General features: G+C 47.2%; 1 protein-coding gene and 2 long non-coding RNA genes across 4 annotated transcripts; all 3 read left to right on the top strand.

The window, feature by feature from the left end:
- The first annotated feature begins 1495 nt into the window (after positions 1 to 1495).
- On the top strand, positions 1496 to 5244 carry LOC306814910. Of its 2 annotated transcripts, XR_013777278.1 has the most exons (5): positions 1496 to 1616; positions 2381 to 2484; positions 3384 to 3522; positions 3670 to 3863; positions 5206 to 5244. It is a non-coding gene; the product is annotated as an uncharacterized lncRNA (long non-coding RNA). The 2 variants fall into 2 exon arrangements; XR_013777279.1 differs by lacking the exon at positions 5206 to 5244 and having other exon boundaries at positions 3670 to 3953.
- Positions 5245 to 5269: 25 nt separating this feature from the next.
- Positions 5270 to 10991, top strand: LOC306814887 (uncharacterized protein; the record flags this gene model as incomplete). Its single annotated transcript, XM_079331381.1, has 8 exons — positions 5270 to 5333; positions 5532 to 5698; positions 6488 to 6559; positions 6835 to 6957; positions 7228 to 7350; positions 7917 to 8079; positions 10271 to 10334; positions 10961 to 10991. 8 exons carry the CDS (start codon positions 5270 to 5272, stop codon positions 10989 to 10991), a joined length of 807 nt encoding a protein of 268 aa, XP_079187507.1.
- Positions 10992 to 14250: 3259 nt separating this feature from the next.
- On the top strand, positions 14251 to 15088 carry LOC306814921. Its single transcript, XR_013777282.1, has 3 exons — positions 14251 to 14370; positions 14551 to 14747; positions 15073 to 15088. It is a non-coding gene; the product is annotated as an uncharacterized lncRNA (long non-coding RNA).
- The last annotated feature ends 5789 nt before the right edge of the window (positions 15089 to 20877 follow it).

The following is a 20877-nucleotide window of genomic DNA, read 5'->3' as shown; positions in this document are numbered from 1 at the left end:
GAAAACAAAGATTTACCAGAACAGACTGACACTGGATTGTCTGCTATCTGAAGATAGCAGAAGAACAGGCTGTATGTGGAAAATTTAATTCATCAGAATGTTGTGTAGGGATAGACGATCATAATGATATTATTAAAAATACAACTACCAACATCAGGAAACTAACCCATGTTCCTGTGGAACAGTGGACCCCATTATTTAAAACCAATTGGTGGGATAACATTTTTAAAGGAGAATGGTGGAAAAAGGCATTAATAATTGCTGGAGGTGCACTAATCACTATTATTTTTCACTCTTGTGCAATCCCCTGCTTGACCCGAGTGATCAGGAGAACCATACTGTGTTCCCTCGAATTAAGTTTTAAAAACAGACTAAGTAATGAAGAAGTTGAGAACATCAAACTGATGAAAGTAGAAAAGCAAGCGGAAAACCAGAACTCGGGAACAGCTCAAGATGTTTATATGAAATACCAGAGGCTCCGAAAACTATACTGGGTTCATGAAGAAGCAGTTTGATTTAAAGGGTTGAAGCGAGCTTAAGCCCAATCAAAGTTTTAGAGGGGAAGTTCTTATGAGTTGCCTTTTGGGGATGGAGTTGTAAGTTATTGGTTAATATAGTGAAGGTATGTATGCATTGTTAATGAAATGTTAATGTGCTGCGGGTGTGTGGCCACTATGGTGGGTTGACGAGGGTTTGGGTGGAGGAATGAGGAGAAGTTTCTGGAGTGTTGCCTCAGGGGTGATGACAGCGGTTTGAACTGCGGTGGGAGGATGAGCTGACCTATGGGATTGGAGTATTCTGGAATGATTGGTCAAGATTGTACCCCAATATGGGCCAACCAGCAGCCAGAAAAAGGAGCAATGAAGACGAAGACTGAGAAACACACTAACCTGGAAACACCAGAGACTCTAAAAACCCCCGGGTGCCCAGCACCTGGGTTTTTCTCTTTCTTCCATAGATCTCGGGATCTGGAGAAGCACCCTGAGCAGTGCACAGTTATTTGTCTGTCTTGCTTCTCAGGTGGGGCCCGTGCTTATCCTTCGGTGTTTTTAATAAAATGAAGTGGAGTTTCTCAGAGAGTCTGGGCCTCGTTCCTTACTACAACCTGATGGCTGCCTCTCGCAGAGGCTTCTGTGGGCTCTGCAGGTTTGGCAGGGCCTGGTGCAGGTGCTCGGCCGCTCTGCTCCTGTCCTCTGCCAGCTGCGGAGAAGGGCAGGGCACGGAGGGAAGGGTCGGGGTGGGCTCTGCCCCTTGGCCCCAGCCTCACCTGCCCACAGAGCCCTGATGGGGACAAAGGGACTGGCAAGCTCCGGGTGCTTTTCATTTATTAATTTTTATTATTATTTATTTATTATTATTTATAATTTATTATTTATAATTTATTATTATTTATTTTTCCTGCTTAGGACAGCTGGGGATAAGGCTCAGAAAGAATAATGTTCTAAATTGGATGTTATTCCATTTCCCTCACGTGCTGTCTGTCTGTCTGTCTGCAGAGCACCACACCAGCAGCAGAACCTCCTCTGGCTCGCTCTCTTCCTCCCGAGGCCAAACGGGAGGCAAAGGACAGTAAAGGTCCACGGGCTGCCAGTCCAGGGCCTGAGCATCCTGAAGCAGTGAGTGGAGCTTTGGCTGGTACAGTGCAAAGCTTTGGTGCAGGGCAGAGCTGCAGGTTTCTGCTCAGGCAGCGCTTGCCCTTTGTGGCTGAAGATGCTGCGGGCTGGAGTACTGCCATGACCTGGTGCTTCAGCCCAGCCACTGACACGTGGAAAATGGGATCTGAACTTTCATATTGCAGGCATAATTTTCCTGGCATTGTGACGGGGACTATGAACTTCCCTTGGTGTTAGATGAGCTGTAGCATGATGTTGTTTAGTTCTGGTGTGAAAGTGAGCCCCTTTGTGCACAGTGTCTGTGCGGACTCCCTGTTGTCAGCGGAGAGACTGGTCCCAAGGTCCAGTTCAGAGCCTTGTGGGGTACAGAGAATCCATGGTTGCCTGCAGGGAGCCGCCCCTCTCCCTGCACTGTCTAGGTAGCTACAGTCACTTCTTCAATGGCACCCTTAAGTTTAACATGACCCGAGCCTGCTGAGAAGAATCCAGAGAAGCTCTGCATGGCAGAGACAGGGTCTGTCAATGAAGGGCTAGAATGCAGTTCCTAGTGGCTGCTCCTCAATGCTTGAAATACTGAAGGGAACCAGTTGACCAGTGTAGAGCAGGGAAAGACACTTCCATAGTAATTCAAGAGTTATTTACATACCCACATCAACACCCCCACACAACAGCTTCTGCCTTCTGCTGCTGCTTCTCCCAGATCTCAGGAGCCAACTTCCCTGCTCCTTATTGCTTGTTTGTACTTTTTCCCTGCCCATTCCTTGCAGGCTCCAACAGGAGAACTGCTTGCCAGCCGGGACTCCTTGGCCCAGGCAGAAAAAGCAGAGCGGCAGGAGAGGACGGGTAGAGTGTGCAGCGCCCAGGAGTTCAGGTGTGTGCTGAGGTTTCTCACTTTCTCTGGGCAGGGCTGGGCATTGCTGAGCTTCAGGAGGCCCAGCATCAAAGAAAAAATTTGGCTTTCTCATCACTGAGCAGCCTTTGGGCAGGATATGCTGCCAACCAACCTACAGCAAAGCTACCTCCTGGCACTTGCTTCTCAAACCTTGACAAAAAGCATTCCAAAATGGACCAGGGTAGAAGCAAGGTAGGTTCAGGCTGGGCCTCAGGAAAAGCATTGAACAACAAAGGCAAGAATGTCAGGGAGCTTGTGCAGATCCCACCTCTGGAAATTTGGAAGCCACCACTGGATAGAGCCTTGAGCAGCCTGTCCAGATGCTGTAGCTTGACCCCAATTGCTCTGAGCTGAAACTGGGCTTTTAGTTTCATGAGGTCCCTGCCAGCCTAAACCATTTGGGGATCCTTTGAATATTGGATTGAAATTCATAGCATCTCCTCTCCAAGCTATAGCTTGAGCACTCTTTCCTTTCACCAATACTTAAAGCAAGAGTCATTGTGGCAGTGCTCCTATAAACTTACCAAGGATGTCTTATCCCAAAAAGAACTTTTGCATGTGCAGTATTTGCTGTATCAGATAGAAGTGTAAGACCCAGCAGGCAGGAAGGTATTAAGCTGAGAGTAGCTGTGCTTTCTGGAAAAGTTTTGTGGCTTCTGGAAGCCTGTTTGACTCTCTCACTGGTGACTCTGTCCCCTGCACAAAGGACAAAGAGAGATGCAGGTCTAGGGAGGCAATTCCAGCATTCTCTTGAGGTAGAATAAGAGGCCTGTTGGAAGTGCTGGAGACTGCCCCAAATTGGACATTTTATGTAGTCCTGCTTTTGCAAGTAGACTGTGCTGCTATTAATGGTTTTCTCATCTGTCCTCTTGTTGCAGATGGAAGGAGTTGGCTGCATTTGAGAGAAAGCACCACCCCTCACTAGAGAGGGTGTTTGAAGTGGAGGCACAGACAGAGGAGGAATTGCAGCCTCAGAAGGAACAGCTGAAGGAGGGAGTTCCTCTGGCAGTGCCACAGGTATGCTCACCTTATTCCTCAGCAGCACCAGTGGGAGAGGGAGTTGTCCTAGTAGGACTGCCCCAAATGCTGTTTCTGGCAGCAAACTAAGACAAAGAGTGTGTTGTTATTGTTCCTCTACAAAAATGGTGTCCCCCCTGCTTCCAGGTTTGCCGCCCGCAGCAGCCAGCCCCCAGGGTTCTGGAGAGGCTTCTCCAGGACTTCTCTGGCCAGGGGCACACACTGTCCCAGGTGTGCAGGGACAAGGCGGTGCTGGCGCAAGAGAACGCTGCCCTGCAAGCCCGACTGGCAGCCGCAGAGCGGGACCTACGAGGCCTTTCTGAGCAGCTGGCAGAGGCCAGGTAAGGGCAGGAGGGGACCCTGGGTGGGACATTATTGAAGGTGTGTAATTACAAAGGTGATAAGCATTACATCAGGATGTACTGCCTCCTGTGTGCTCTCCAAATGTTTCTCAGACATAGAGGTGATGAGATATGAGAAAAAAAGAAAAGGATACTGTGGCCTGAATGTTATTTTTCAGACCACTCAAGCTCTCAAAGCTCTTTTGGGCACTGCATTGGAACCCTTTGCACACTCTTGTGACAAACGCAAAGCAAAGCAACTTGGCACTGCATTGAGTACCAGGGAAATACTTCCTATGTTTGCTGAAACCAGAAGTTTTCCTCTGCTTTTGGCTTCTCCTTCAGTGCATTTGAACAACACTCTTTCCTTGCCAAGTAGTCTGACATGGGATTTTCAGAACTGACAACTCTTACATGTGAATGTTATAAGTAGGATGCCAATGCTTCAGATGAATCTGAAGGGTCATGCTGAAAATCTTGAGACCCTTCTGAGCTAACTCTTGTGAAGAATGGTGCAGGACATAGAATTGTTTACAAGCAGCAGCAGCAGCAGGAGGGAAAGGTTGTGAGACTTCTCAACAGTCTCTGGGAATTCTTGCTGAGCCCTGCTTCTTGCTCACTTGTTCACCCACCTCTATAACCTGTCAAGGTCCTTTTGTCTGGTTCCTTTTTAAAGAGCGCAACCATATTTGGGAACTGCTGGCTATGTTAGCCCTACATAAATGTAGCTAGTGTTCTTTTTTGGGACATTCCAGTAGTTTACATGACAGAATCTCTGTCCCACCTCTATCATTCTTGTTCAGATAAAAGCCTGGTTCTGGTTTCTTACTCATGTTGCTAGAGGGAAGAGGGAGCTTTCATATATGGTTCAATGCATTCATTTAGTTGATTAAGACAGCTACTGGCAAACAAAGTATCTCTACATACAATATGAAGGCTGTAAACATTGACGAGTCAGCCAGGAGAGCACTGTGTTCTGTCCATCTGCAGAGTGACTTGGAAATGCTGATGAGCTCAGGGCTGTGAGCAGACGCTGGGCTTTTGCTTATTGGCAGAGACTTTGTAGGCACAGCCACCCATGAAGGGTGTGTCAGGCCCAGTTTGCACAATTTGAGTTTTGGCTGCTGAGATAAAACACAGCTGGGCATTCTCTGCTGTGCTAGGTCATGAGGAAAGGCTGCCCAATCACCTGGACGGGCCTGCTTTGCTATTTGAAGCAAAAATTTGAGTTTCCATGCAAATCATTTTCCATCCTCATGTGTACAGATTTCAAGAGACACTTCCCTGGGAAAACTGCCCCTGTGTGCCAGGAACAATTTCTCTTCATTTTCACAACTTGCAGGTCAGAGAAGGAGAGCCTGCAATGCAGCCTGCTGGAGGCTCGGCAGCGCGTGTCGGAGCTGGAGATGGCCAGGAGCCGTCTGGAAGGCCAAGTTCGTTCAGCCACGCAGGCCAAGGAGCTGATCCTGGGTGAGAGCCTCGTGCGCTTTGTTTCTGGTGATCGTCCTGCCCGGTGCGGCTGCTGCAAAGCCAGCTCTGTCCGCAGGGCTTCCGAGGAGTGCAGGAGCTGGGGGCAGGTCCCTCCTTGCCTGCAACTGAAAGGCTTTAAGGTCAGCAGGGTCCTCTGCCTGTCTGGTGTCTGACTGCTGCCATTTGTCACGTTTGCAGAGGATGTGAAGGGCCTTTGGTGTGAGCTGCAAGCTGTAAGATCTTTCAGCAAGCAGCAGTGTGAAAACATGGCTGAACAGCTGCGCTGGGCAGAAGAGCAGTGCACCAAGGCTCTCAGACTCTGGCAAGCTGCTCAGGAGGAAGAAAAAAGGAAGCTGGAAACACTGGTAGGACTGAATCTTTCAGGCAGGCTTGGTGGGCTGGCTCAGCAGAAGAGCAGGCTGAGTAGGTGGCATGGCTGCAAGCCGCTGCTGTAGGCCACACGTTGCTGGGCCAGGCAGCAGAGGGCTTCAAGGGCTCATATTTGAGAGCCTGAGAAGCCCCAGAGGATGATGCTGGGCCAGTCAATGCAGCCACCATTTCAGGATGGGCATATGCCAAGATACCCAGGAGGCTGGGTGGTGTTCAGCCAAAGCAAGGCAGCCAAGAGGAAGGATCTTGCTCACACCCTTGTGCCATGCAGCAGACTGCTGCCCTTGCTTCCAATTGCAGTCCCAGAAACAAGATTATTTGTTTTCTGTCATTCTAGGGTGGACCAAGGTCTTCCCTTTGGGCTTTAACCATATGAAACAGGTCCCATGTTGTTGGTGTTTCAGATGGAGGCCTGTCTTGTGACTAGGACAATGGGACGTTGGCCTCCTCCTAGGCCTGCAGTCCAGCTGTAGCTTTTCCTTGATCAAAGGACACAGGGACTTTGAGGACAGAGCCTCTGATAACAGAAATCCTAAGGAGAGAGGGGCCAGAAACGTGAAGCCAATAGAGTGGGAAGGAAGGTGACATCTCCTTTCCTTCCACTTGCTAATCATCCACCTAAGTTTCTTGTTGGAACCGGAGGACACAAAGTCACTACTGTGCACTCTTCAGGTGGGGGATTGTGGGAGGGATGAAATTTTCATTTCTTCCTTTGGGGAGTTGGACTGGGACTTGATCTGCAAGTGTCTTCTTCTTCTCATCAGGAGAGCCAGCTGGAAAAGCAGCGTTTGGAGATGCAGGAGCTGCTGGAGCAATGGAACAAGTTCCTGGCAGAGGTACAGAGGGAGCAGGAGAAAAACCTGCTGGAGATGAAGCAGGAAGTTGCCAGCGTGCAATGTGAATAAGAAAAGCTCTAAGGCAGAGCCAGTCTAGAGGCAAATGGGCACTGCTTGTCTGGACACTGTGTGGGTGGGATTGTCTCTTAGCTAGCCCCTTCTAAACAGGAGAGTGAGAACAAAATGCTTTTAGAAAGAGTGAGCACATCAGTCTTGGCTGCCACCCAAGTGGTGTGTAGGAAGTTTGAAGCCATCTTCTCTTCCTTTCTGTGCAGCTGCAGCACCAGAAGGTCAAGCTCTTATGCAAGCTGCGCCGGCTGCAACAAAAGTTAAAACAAAGCCAGCAGTTTGCAGAGCTCCTGAAGGAAGAGCTGAAGGAGGAGCAAGAGAATGGGCAGGTGAGTCTGACTAGGCAGGTAGCAGAGGGAAGGGCAGTAACAGGAACATGAACTGTAAGTCACAGGAAAGGGGAGGCAAGGCCTAGTGCAGGCACTGTGAGCAAAGAGCCTGGCAGGCTCCAGCAGTGAGCACCAGGAAGAAGAGTTAGTATGGAAGGGTTAGAGCTGGGTAGAGAAGCAGCAGGAAGTGGCTGAATGGACATGCTTTTGAGACTGGAAAAAGAGAAACCTGAGCATGATGGCAGGTGCCAGTATAATTTTGCTTGACAGAATATCAAGGAGAAGCTGCAGAAAGCTCGGAGGAAAATGAAGGCCATGGAGAAGTGGCTGAGAGAAGGAATGGAAAGGATGCGAGAGATGCAGCTGCAGTTGAGGCATGCTGAAGAGGAACAGGTGAGTGAAGGGGCAGTAGGCAGTGCAGTCATGTAACAAGTGGTGTCTCTTTTTCTCACCTTTCTCCTGCAGAGCAGATGGTGGATGGGGGCAATGCCTCTGGCTGCCAGGCTCTGTGCTTTCCATCACAACTGATCAGAAGGACACTTGCTGGGCTGCTGAACCTCAGCTGCTGCTAGTACTAGTACTATGTGGCCTAGTACTTTGGCCAGTGGCCAGCAATCCTCTGAATGTATTACTGCTGGCTTATTACTGCTCACTTTTGTTTTTTGAGGGCTTTGTTGAGGTGAACATGGTGGCCCACACAGATTATGAACAAGTTGCCTCTGTCCATGGTGGATGCAATCCTCAGAACAGGGTGAAATTTTAAATTGTTCTTTCCCTTTCACAGTCTCTAGCATGGCTGGCTGTGACAAGCTGGAGTCTCTGGCTGCTTAGTGGGCTTAGTGACAGCTCTGCTTGCAGCCTAACACAACTGTTATTCCTAAGGGCTCACCTTTGAACTGCACTGTTTGGGGCATCTCTGCCAGCCACCTTTCTGACACAAACAAATTTCTTTGTCCCAGATGGATGCAGGCCATGCCATCAAAGCTGCCCCTGCAACAGCATCCTCCAAAGAGGGCTCCTCTCCACAGCCTGAAAACCTGAGCACCAGCAGTTCTCCCAGCTCAGGCCAGGAGGCAGAGCAGCTGCACCAGGAGGGAGAGGAGCAGTGCCTGGAGCTGCTGAGTACGTCCCATGCATTTCTTGTGTGATCCAACAGTGTGTTGTGTGTTTGCCTCAGCATGAGCTGTGCCACATGTTGCTGCCCACTGTGGTGTCAGACACATTTTGGACTCCCTGCAGAAACTATAGTTGAGCTTCAAGGCAGCCAGGGAGCACTTGGGGCATTCCTTTTGCTTTGAGGGCTTCTGGGAGTGGGGAGGCTGTGCCTGTGCTTCCCTGTGCAGCAAAGGCAAAAGCTTGCATTGTTTCCTGAGCAGTAGAAAGCTGCAACACAGCAAATGACCCAGGGGATGTGTGTGTGCTAGTCTGGCCAAACTGATCAGAATACTTGGCTTTCTAGATGTCCCTGTATCCCCTGATTTGTCACCAGCCATTGGAGACAAAATGCTTCAGGGGAATTGAGTGACTGTGGGGCTGTTTTCACACTGGTCTTGGTTTTATGACTGGTAGTACTTCTAGAATTCCTTCTATTGTTAATTTTGGTAGGACTGCTACATTTTGGTTAGTTCAATTTCTTTGAAAAGAACAGCAGGTGAGAGCACAAATACCAGAGAAAGAGATCTTTTTACTACTCCCCAAATGTTTAAAAATTTTTATTCTTAGAACAATCCTTAGGAATTAGAGAGGATGACATCTTTTCAATGTGCAGCAGAAGAAGAAAAACTGGATACATTTTTACAGTCCCTCTCAGATATGCTAGTTGAATGCTTAGGAAATGCATCAAGGAGACACATCTATGTTGTCAGATGAAACTGTCCTGCAGGCAATTCTCAGGAGCAAGCCTGCAGCCCCTCTGCTGCATGTTCCTCTGGTACCAGGCGCTTTGTCCCAGCTCATGCCCAGCCCATAAATACTCTTGGAATACTAAGCACCAGCCTGAATCCCAGCACAGATCATATCCTAGGAAAGGACACCAAGGCCTTGGTGTCTCTAAAGTACAACCAACGGAGTCGCTTCTTGCAACTGGCAATAGCTGCCAGTGCAGTGCTGTCAGAGAATAACTGGTCGGGTACAGAACCGAGCCCAGTTGACTCAGTGTCTGCCATCAGCCGTTGGCACAAAAGGTGGATTGATCTCTTCCTCTGTGTCTCTGAATTCAAAGACAATGGTGGTGTGTCTTGAGTGAGGTCAGCAACTCATAGTGGAGCTCTGGCTCTGACTTCACAGTGGTTGTCAGTGGCCATTTGTGGGCTTTACCAACCTTTTTGTCATACCTGCCCTGCCACTGATGGCTGGAGTGGCTGCAGAGCCTGGAGCCTTCCTTAGCTGTGAGATTTCAGTTGCCAGACCGTTGCTGCAGCTTTGCCTGGGCTCGTGACAGGATCAGCATCTCATGTGGGCAGCTGTCTGTGTCAGGGCTGCACCTGAGGAGCAGCACTGTCCTTGTTCCCTGTCTCAGCTGTGCCCATTTGGAATGTCAGGGCACGTGGCCCATGTTCAATGGGCCGAGTCCAGCGCTGGAGACTGCCGCACCTCAGGCTGAAGACAAGCAGTGTAGTTCTTCACTAGAGGGGAATGGACAGAGTTGTCTTCAGAACTTAGGCTGCTCATAAATTAAGAGGGTCCAAATTCTTACAGCCACTGCTCTTGGTTGTAGTATGAGCTGCTGTTCTTTAAAAATGTCAAGGCATCTTTTAGGCAAACTGCTAAGAGGTAGATCCCTCCTCTCCTGGAAATCACTTTTCAATATTCTATCTTCTCTACAAAATGCAGCTGGTGTTAAAATCCGTTCCAGATCCCAGCGTGCATATAATCTTTACAAGTATGAAATCTTTTGTTGAATCTTACAAGAGAGGGCCTATCCCCAAGAAGAGAAAGGGTCATGATTTTTTAGCTCTCCTACCCGTTTGTAGATGACTGTAGTTTTCTGATCTTTGTTTGCTCTGTTGGTTTCTCCATGGCCTTACTTTCCTCTCAGGGTAACATTTCAAAGCAGTGTGGACAGTCTGACTCTGGGAAGGCCACGTGTGCTACAGAGCTGCCTGTCCTGCTCGGTCTGTTGTTGTTATCATTGTTACTTTGGTTGTTAGTCAACTGATCATAAATTTTGTCCTGGGTTGGTTTCTACACGATTTGGGGATAACATCAACCCAGGAGAATTGCTCAGAGCCCCAGAGAGTGGAGCTGAGTTTCTGACCTCCTGCAAGTCAGTATCTCTCTTTTGAAGTTTGCTTCTTGCATTTTGTCTTTTCAGGTCATGTTGTGGCAATGGGAAATCCAGAAGAGAAATACAGCAGATGGGAAATTATTGGCAGTGGGTGAGTGCAGCCATGCTTACTTATACAAAATTGTGGGCCAGGTATTTTTCTGGTGTAATATCAAGTGGGAAGTCAGGCAAGTGCAAGCATCTTCAGAGCCTGGCTTTAGATTGTCTCAGTACTGATCACTGGGCATCATCAAAGATAACTGGATGCTGACAATGTGTTGCCTGCCTCAATGAGCAGGACCTGGAAGCCTTCCTTTCCTTCAAGTGTGTGGCAGCTGTTTGCTGATTTTCCTAGGAGACATGGTTTTGTGTGATTTAAGGTAATATGGCCACACGAATGGAAGAAGAAAAAACTCAGAGAGTGGCTTCCCTCCTGACAGATGTCAAATAACAGCTCTGAGTAGCATTTCTTTCCAACGTTTTGTGGAAAACAATATTCAGTGAACAGGACAATAAGAAAGTTGGTGTGGTGTTGCCTGAGTTGTGTAGAGAGAATCAAAAGAGAGTGGTGAGAAGGCCCAACAGGACTGTGTGTTTCAGTGCCTGAAAAGGCATGGGACATACAGAGACACAAAAAGAAAAGGCAAAGGAAACTCCTGCTTCCAAAACCTAGTGTGTACATTTGAGATGTGTAGCAGCCCTTTTTCTTACCAATGGACCCAGCTTATCTCTTGGCAGAGTGCTGCTGGGCTTCTGTGCTATTGGCTAAACAGCAGATGGACCCTGGTGTTTGAGAGACACTACAGGCAGCAGAGAGCTCCTACCTGGGCTGCCTCTTGCTCCTCAGCACTAAACAGCTTCTCTGTTCTTGCTTCTGTTCTGTTTCCAGGAGTTTTGGAACCGTTTATAAGGCCTTTGATCCTGCCACAGGACGAGCAGTAAGTGCAACAGCCCATGAGCATTTTGCAGCTCCTGAGCACTTTCCCTTGGCATGTTATCTGTGCCCAGAGCTTTGGGCTGCCTATGTTGGCTGCAAAGGCTGTCCCTTCATTTTGGACAGACTTTGTCCTTCCTACCTAGCTAAATGAATGCAAGGATGGCAGCAGTGTCTTTCAGAGAAGGACACGCCAGCTTGGATTTACAGGAGAAATGTGCATGGATTAGCTGCTGGCAACAGCCAACATTCTGGCCCAATTCCTCTTAAGCCCAGGTTCAGACACACATAGCATTTCCCATTGTTTTCCATCCTGTGGTTCAGCTAGAAAATACAATACAGCACCTACAGATAGATCTTGTCTGGAGTGCAGTTTTGCATTTCAGTCCAAGGGAACCTTGTACACACACACACACACACACACAGGCACGCACGCACACTCCCACACACACCCACACATACAGATTGATGAGATGAAGTAGATGAAGAGCCTTTAACAATACAGCATTGTGTTGTCCCCTGTGGCAGTGCCATCCCATTACAGAGATGCTATTTCTACTGTACAGGACAAATGGTGGTGTCTTGGAGAGTCCCAGTGCTCTTTGGGGCTAAAAGTTCAGAGTCCTGAATTCTCCTTTCTGTCTCTCAACAAACATGACTCCATCTTCCTGGTAGTTCATTTATCCATTTGCAGTGCTGTAGTCAGGAAGTGCACTTGAAGAGAGGTCTACAAGGCATCTGAAAGCCCTAAATCCTGTTTATAATCTGGGGGTATATCCATAGTGTAGCACAGAAAGGATTCTTCCTTTTTACACCTACTACATAATTGCAAGTCAAAACCACGTTCAACAATGTTCTTCATAGATGCAAAATCCATATTGAAGAAGTTAGGATGTGCTAGGATTGTAACTTTATTTTGAGACATTTTGGAATTGTTTCTTGGGCAGCATTTTCTCTCTAGTCTGTGTACTTACTTTGGTGCACAATCAAGAATGGCAGCAGTTTCTGAAACACTGGTCAGAGTCCCTGGAAATGCCAATAAATTGTCAGCGGTTTCAGTTTGTTTTCACAAGAAAGCAAAGAACAAAACTGAGCAAAATTGCTTTTGGCTAGCAAAACATGTAAGTTATAAAAGTGGTGATAAACAAAGACTGTTTGTGAAGTGAGTGTGTGCAGATAGTGTTGGTAGCACTTTGTGGTTGATGTTTAGAGTCCCTTTTGACTGGGGTGACAGGGTGTTCTGGCCCACAAGTGGAGAAGAAAGAGGCTCTTGTAATGTCTGTTCCTAACGCTTTCAACACCGTTATAGGTGGCCATAAAGAAAATCGATCTCCAGCAGCAGGGCTGCGAGGATGCTTTAAAAGAAATCCTGGTCATGAGGGAAAAGAAGAACCCCAATATTGTTAGCTACCTAGAAAGGTCAGTAGTTCTACTCTTTTTCTGGGGATGTTCGTTTCTGTACTTGCAAGGCAGAGGTTTAAAAGCTCTTTATTCACTGGCATGGGAGGAGATTGTGTTCTGTCAACATTCATGGTTCCTGGAAAGACAACTTGAGGATTGTTTCCAGAAATGTGGCTCTCTTACTAAGCCAGCAGCCTGTATGTTCACTTGCTGCATGTTCTTTTGCTGGTTCGGGGCGTGATTATTCTGAGTGTCAGAGGGGGAGTGCAGAGAGAGTATCTGAGAAATGATTCCCCTTGCACTGTTCCCACTATTTCCATTGCCTTGCATGCCAAAAGATTGGGACAGGAGATACATCATTTGCCAGGTTTGAAATTGCTTTTCCCATTTGTGTATAACTTTTAGGATAATTTTTCTACCAGGTTGTCTGCAGTGCTGCACACCCACGTGCCCTGGATAAAAGCTGTGGAAACTGTGTCTCCCTGTTGCTGGATTTAATTGTGGATGGAATTTGTGTATGAGGATGATGAAGCAGCTGCCCGGGATATGTCTACTTCCAGATCTATCCTTGCCATCACAAACCTGCCTTTTTCCCCTGCTTGACACCCAAGCCATCTCCTTCTGTGCAGATGTGCCTTCCTCATTTAGACAGCACAGACTGCAAGCACTGGATAGCCTAGGTGGAGCGGGTCTTCATTTTATTCCATCTTCATTTACCAGTGACCTGGATCCAAAAGTCAACACCAGGCTATTCTTTGATATGGCAATTTAGCTGTGCACATTCAGCCCCACTTGTTGTTTTCATCTTCCAGTTACCTTGCACATGGGGATGTCTGGATGGTGCTGGAGTACATGGACGGAGGCTCCTTAGCTCAGGTGATCAGCGAGAAAAGGATAATTGTAGGACACATGGCAACTGTTTGTCGGGAGGTAAGGGATCCTGCTTGTGCTTTGCATGTCTTGGACAGGCTGGTCCTTTGAAAGCTCTGCTAAGTGAGTGATTGCCTGTTCAGAGCTTTCTGTGCTGCTCTTATGCTTCAGAGAAGAGTGAGCATCTGCACTGGACTGTCTGCCAGTGTTCCTGCCCTTACTATAGTCTGTTCTTTTCTCTTATCTGCTGTTCTTGAACTCTCTGTCTCTTTTTCATTTTCATTTTTTTGCCTCTAAGTGCAAAGAATGCAATGCAGAAAGGTTCTGGATGTCCCAGTTTTAAACAAACAGCAAAGTCAAAGAGAGACTCATCTCTCTCACAGGTTTCCACTTCAAAAGATGGCATGGCACCCATCATGGTGCTTGCATCTGAAAACTGACAAATGAGCTACTTTGACCCTTGTTCTCTACTCTCCTACCTGACAGTGATCCCCTTGGTACCCAAAGCAGGGACTTTTCCTCTTTTGGAATGTCATTGTTTGTCCTCAGGATGGGGAGATCACATCCACTGTAGCACCAGCGCTCATTTGGACTGGTTTTGCAGGGGGCAGTCTCCTGCAGTGACTGATATTTCCCCCTCAGAAATGAATATGCCTTCCTTTGGAAAGATCCTGCTCTCCTAGGGTTGTAGCAGGAAGCTCTTCCTCTTGCCAGCACCCACTGCTCCTGTGAGATCTGGGAATCTTCAGAATCTGGGAATGCTTCAGAAACAGTTTTCTTTAAAGCATGGAATGCAATCAGATTAGAGTAACTTTTGTGCTCCTGTTTCTTTTTCTCTCCCAGTGCCTGCAAGGCCTGGCTTTCATTCATGCCAACCGGGTGATCCACAGAGACATCAAAAGCAGCAACATCCTTCTGGGCCGGGATGGCTCCGTCAAGTTGGGTGGGTGCTCTTGGTCAGGCGCCGCGCTCTGGGGAGGCTGTGGGGCTGCTTTTGGGTGGCTGCCAGGTGCCCGGCACTGGTGCTGCTGAGAGCACACAGGGCACTCCTGCAAGCTTGTGAGCCTTAGAGTGAGCAACTCTTGTCCTTAGTTTCCTACTTGAAGCAGTGTTTTCTCCTCAGCTGATTTTGGCCTCTGTGCTGTGCTCATCCATGAGCAAAGTAAACGGCGGTCGGTGGTCGGGACCACTTGCTGGATGGCACCTGAGCTTGTGAGAGGAGAGCCATACGGCCCCAAAGTGGACACCTGGTCCCTTGGCATTGTGGGAATAGAAATGGCCAAAGGAAGGGCTCCTTATATTTGGAAAACCAAGGGAAGGGTAAGGTGCAAATACGCTCAGATACCAGTTTCCTTCTGGTCCATCACCATTAGACAAAATTCCTACAGCTGTAACTGGTTCCCCCAAGACCCACTTGTAAAAATATCCTTGGGGTCCGCAAAAACTTCCAAGCCAAGAGTTGCTGAAGGTTGGAATAGCTGGGGCTTCACTGGGGCCTTTTCTCTTTTGGGAGGGAAGACTCATCTCTTACCATCTGCTAGGCAAAAAATTGCCACTACAGACTGCTGCTTAAAATACAGGGTCTTGGGGAGCACTTCAGGATACGGAGGGATCACACAGAGTCTTGGGTTTCCTTTTCCTTCAGGCTAAATATCTGATAGGCAAGCGAGGGATACCAGATCTGCACAAGCTCAAGCTCCCCTCTGCCTTGTCTGAATTTGTCAGCTGCTGCCTGCAGATGGACGTGGACAGGTGAGGCTCTGCCCAGGAACTCCTGCAGGTACAATGCAAAGCAGCTGCAGGCCAAACAGCTGCTCCCTGTCAGGCTTTGCTCCTCGGCCACATTCCAGGGCATCAGATGGTCCATTTCCCCCCCCTTCCCCCCCCCCCCCAATAGTAATCTGCACTCTGGGGGCTTTTCAGATGAAAACTAAGTAGGGTTCAAATCTGGTTGAGGTTAGAAGGGACCAGTGAAGGTCCAAATTTAGTCCTATTCCCCTGTCACTAGCAGGGACATCTTCAAGTAGGTCAGGTTGCTCAGAGCCGCATCCAACATGTCCTTGAATGTTGCCAAGTGTGGGGCATCTCCTAGCTGTCTGGGTAACCTGTGCCAGTATTTAAGCACTCTCCTGGTAAAGAATTTCTACCTTAGAGCCAACCTGAATCAACTATCTTTTAGTTTAAGACCATTCCCCATTGTCCTCTTGTAATTGGCCCGGCTAATAGATGTGTTCCCATCTTTCTTAGAAACCACTTCAAATACTGAAAGGCCACAACAGGGCTTGCCCTTCTGCAGGCTAAGCAAGCCCAATTCTCTCAGCCACTGCTCAGAGGGCAGTTCTCAGCTTCTGGTCATTTCTGAGGCCCTCCTCTGCTCTTGGGGGGTGTATTCAGGTTTCCCTGGTAGCAAAGGAACTGAAGTCAGTGCTGGGGATGAAGGCCTGCAGTGGGGCTTGGCGAGCACAGTGGAAGCAGTCCCTGCCAAGTGGTTCTGGATTGCTCTGTGGGAAGGGGGGGAGCAGTGTTGGGGAGACTGTGAGCATCCAAGGGCACCCAGCTTGTCCCTCTTGCCCCACTCTTAGATGTTTCTGCCAGCCAAACAGGGACAGCTGAGCAGGATTGGTGTCAGCCCCATGTGCTGCCTGGCCCACTCAGGTAGATGAGAACCACTGCAGGTTTGCTGCCAGGTTTTGTGGCAGACAGGGAGCTGGTGACCAGGCCACTTCCTTGGCTGCCCCTGCTGTGGAGGAAGATGCCAGCCAGCACAGGGGATGGGGGCTTGCCAAGGCAGACACTACTCTTCCTGCAAGCCAGAGCTGAGTCCATCTGCACTCTGCCTCTTGTGTCTGTGTGTTTCTGGGCTCCAGAGAAATCCAGCTTGACCCTGTTAAAAGTTCATTTTGGAAAATCACGGTTCATTTTTCCTTTGTCTCTTTCAAATTGCTTTCTTTTGTGTCTTTTTTCTCTTTGGGCAACATCCATTTCTCAAATTAGCAGAGCCTCTCTCCAGCCTCTTCTGAAGCCTGATTGCTGTCATCCCTGCAGCAAAGTGATGCAGGAAGCAGAAGAGATGACCAGGAGCACTTCAGCATTGCTTTCTCCAATGCCAGCTCGCAGCCACATTCAGAATAAAGGTCCTAGACACCCCCAAGCCTGTTGTAAGATTCCCTTCCTTGTCACCCAGGGAATACTGCTCTACGTTCATTTCTGACTTGGTCATTCCTGCTCAAAGATGCAAAGTCCCTTCTGTGGGTGTTCTGGTGTGGTTTGAAATTGGGAAAGTTCTCTTCCCTTTATTATTTACTCCAGGCTACAGTGCCCTTGGAACACTGCCCTTTGGCCAAGTTTTGTCCAGCTGTGTATTTCTTCATGAGGAAGAAATGCAATTGCAATTCCAGCCAAAATGTAATGAAGAGCAGGTCAGCAAAACCATCCTGTGGGTTCTGCAAATGAGCTACTTAAAAAAATTGAAAACATATAAAGCTTTACTCGCCCTCATCTGAGGTGTTGCTTGGGCCATCTCCCCCTTTTGTTGCTCTAAAATGCATTTTGGAGTGTGATGTGTTCTTTCAAAAATTGCTTAACTTGTGGGTAAGTAGAGAATTCCAAAAGTGTGCTGAACACCCCAATCCATTAAAAATGTGGCCAATTTTTGAGCTGTGTATGCGTGGCCATTTTGTCTTTATTTCTTGAGGTACACCTCATGAAGCAAAAGCTTGTAGAAAATGTTGATGAGCAGGTTTGACTGTTTCTGCTGGGTGGACAGAGGAAAAAACTGCACCTGCAAAAACATCCACAGACACATGAATATTTTTAAATTTCCCAAGAGATGGGTATTTGGTGATATCTCTCTGCCATAGTTGCAGGCTTTGCAACCCTCGTGGGTTGACAGCTCCTGTAGAAAGACGAGGTTGTGCAAGTTGAGAATGGGGGCAAATGCCAATAATGGCTTTGCTTGACCTTCAGAGACGTGAAACGTTTGAACAAGGGCTTGTGCCTTTGGATGGAAAAAGACATGACTCGGCTTTGCTTGTTGAAAAATGTTTGGCAGATGTTTGTCTGCTCTTGCATTTCTTTCTGCCCAGAATCCTGGAAGCGAGGAATGAGACCTGATATGAGATACATAATATTGGCTAGTTCTGTACTGCAAAATTGCATCAAGATATGAAAGTCAATGATACCGGGTATCATTTGTTGCATCCTTTAAAACTGATCCTTCTATTCCTTAAACAATACTGACAACATGAGATGGATCTGGAATTAAATGCAAAGGTTCTGCAATGAACTGGAACGCCCTAACAACTGTGGCCATTTCAACCATCTCAGGAGAGCCCTGTAGGGTTGGAACATCCAATTCCCATGTTTTGGCTGTTTGATTTTGCTATACTATAACTGATTTGTGCGTTTTCCCTGATCCATCAGGGAGGATAGTTATAGCACTTACAGGTTCTTCACTTTGCATGGGTTTTTCTCGAAAACTTAATTTTGCTTGCAATGATTTGTGGCCTGGGTAATGAATAGAACAACCACCTGAATAATTTAACAGAGCAATTTGCAAGTCTTCTGATTTTGCAAAGCTCAAATATTGGTGTCTTTGTTAGTGTAGGGTCTTCATGGAGAGATGAGAAAAGACATACACATCAATGTGATGCAAGTCAAATCCAATTTATTAGTTGCACAGTGGTTCTTTTACACTAAAACATTGTTGCAATATGCATAGCACGCCACAAGCACCTTAACATGATTGATTCTTAAGCATTGTCCACATATTACTTGTTAATTGTTGATTGGTTTCACACATTTTTATGGCATCTTACCCACCCCTTGGCTCAAGCAGTGTGCCACTCTGATTTAGTCATGTCCTTTTTCCTTATTTGCTACTTTACTATACTTTCCCTGCACGTCTACTTACTTATTTGCTACTTTAATGTACCTTCTCTTTCACTTGCTGTTGCTACTCTTTTTCACTCTGTGGCTCCTCAGCACTTCTCCAAATCCTGATGGTTTTACACTGTTACTTTCTTGTTCTTTCTCTTAGTCCCTTTTTTGAGGTCCAAGTCTCTCATAATCATGCAATACAGCCAGGGCCCCAACAAAAGAGGATGCTGGTAGTTTTAGGCCAGCTAGCCTGACCTCACTACCAGGTAAGATTATGGAAGTTTATACTCAGTGCCATCACACAGCACTTACAGGATGGCCAGGTATCCCACCCAGCCAGCACGGGTTTAGAAGGGGAAGGTCATGTTTGACCAACATGGTCTCTTTCTATAACCAGGTGACTCACCTGGTGGATGCAGGAAAGGCTGTGGATGCTGTGTACCTGGATTTCAACAAGGCCTTGGACACTGTCTCCCACAGCATTCCCTGGAAAAGCTGGCAGCCCCTGGCTTGGACAGGAGCACTCTGTGCTGGGTTAAGAACTTCCTGGATAGCCGGGCCCAGGGAGTGGTGGTGAAAGCTGCTGCATCCAGCTGGTGACCAGTCACCAGTGGTGTCCCCCAGGGGTCTGTGCTGGGGCCTGTTCTGTTCAGTAATTTTATTGATGACATGGATGAGGGTTTTGAGTCTTGCATTAGTAAATTTGCAGATGACACTAAGCTGGGAGTGTGTGTCGATTGGTTGGAAGGGAGGAGGGCTCTGCAGAGAGACTGGGATGGTTGGATCGATGGGCAGAGTCCAGTGGGATGAAGTTGAACAAATCCAAGTGCCGAGTCCTGTATTTTGGCCACAATGATCCCCTACAAGGTTAGAGGCTGAGGATGGTGTGGCTGGACAGTGCCCAGGCACAAAGGGACCTGGGGGTGCTGGTCGACAGCCAACTGAACATGAGGCAGCAGAGTGCCCTGGTGGCCAAGGAGGCCAATGTAATCCTGGCCTGTATCAGGAGCAGGGTGGCAGCAGCAGCAGGGAGCTCATTCTTCCCCTGTACTTGGCACCAGTGAGGCTGTACCAGGAGTGCTGTGTCCAGTTCTGGCCCCTCAGTTCAGGGAGGACGTTGAGACACTTGAGCAAATCCAGAGGAGAGCAAGGAGGCTGGTGAGGGGCTTGGAGCACAATTCCTGTGAGGAATGGCTGAGGGAGCTGGGATTGTTTAGCCTGGAGTAAAGGAGACTCAGGGTGACCTTATCCCTCTCTACAAGTTCCTGAGAGGTGTTTATGCTCAGCTGGGGGTTGGTCTCTTTCTCCAGGCACCAATGGACAGAAGGAGAGGACACAGACTTAAGCTGCGTCAGGGGAAATATAGGCTGGATATCAGGAAATATTTTTTTAAGGAAAGGGTGATAAAACACTGGAATTGTCTGTCCAGGTGCATCCCTGGATGTATTTAAAAAAAGACTGATGTGGCACTTGGTACCATGGTTTAGTTGAGGTGTTAGGGCGTGGGTTGGACTTGATGATCTTGAAGGGCTCTTCCAACCCAGCAATTCTCTGATTTTCTGTATGTATGGTTATATAGCTAACCATCAAACTCCACAAGCCATGCCTCATTTATTTACAGTGATTTTAATCAGTGGTATAATAAATTGATTCAACTTCTAAATAAATTCTAGCAACAACAGCATGAAGTAGAAATTCAATTCTCCATCCTTTTAGTAAATACCAGCAACTTAGAGACTTTGATTAAGATATAGAAAGCTGTATCTCAAATGCCATGAGTACAAAGTATGTCAACCACTGTATCAGTACAGTCAGAAATCAATAGAAGACCTCACACTAGAATGGAAAGAACTTATTCAGGGAGCATAAATGTGGCATAAATATGAAAAAATACCATATAGCTCAGGAAAGCAGGAAGGGAAAATGAAAGGAAGAGAGCACACTGACATTTTCACACAGTTTTAGCATGGGTATAGCAAGGACCAACAGCAATATATGAAATGCTATTTATACTTAGTTTCTGCTACATTCTTCTGCTTTTTCATTTTGGGAAGCAAACTCAAAGCTGCCTTAATGGAGTAAACAGGATCACATGCAAAAAGCTTTGGGAAAAGCACAAAGCCAGCCAAGGCAATAAATATTTAATTTCATATGAGAGCCATTAATACAACTCTTCCAAAAATGAATATTTTTATAACCTGCTCAGGATAGTCCTGTGGTTTGAAAACCTTTGAGTGAAGCAATTGAAACAACCAGCTCTATGAATGACAGTGAGACAATCTTTTTTTTTTTTTTAACCTTTCAGTAGCATAACATTAATTTTGAGCACACCATTAAATAGTGTTTCCATTACCAGAAACCTTAGTCATGAATAGAATCTTGTCCTCAATTTTTGTCATGTGTAACATATATTTTTTTTATGGATGACAAATAAAAAGGAAAACTCTTACTGGAACAGCAGCTAGCAAGCACTTAAGGTTTCTAGTGGAACACTTTCAGCTTGTAATTTTGTTTAGTCATCATAGATAGCAATAATTTTTGTCTGTGGTCTGGGTAGACCATTGCTTTTCTC

Source organism: Erithacus rubecula, assembly GCF_903797595.1.
Source record: "Erithacus rubecula genome assembly, contig: SUPER_Z_unloc_3, whole genome shotgun sequence".
Taxonomy (NCBI): domain Eukaryota; kingdom Metazoa; phylum Chordata; class Aves; order Passeriformes; family Muscicapidae; genus Erithacus; species Erithacus rubecula.
This window is presented reverse-complemented; position numbering and strand designations above follow the sequence as displayed.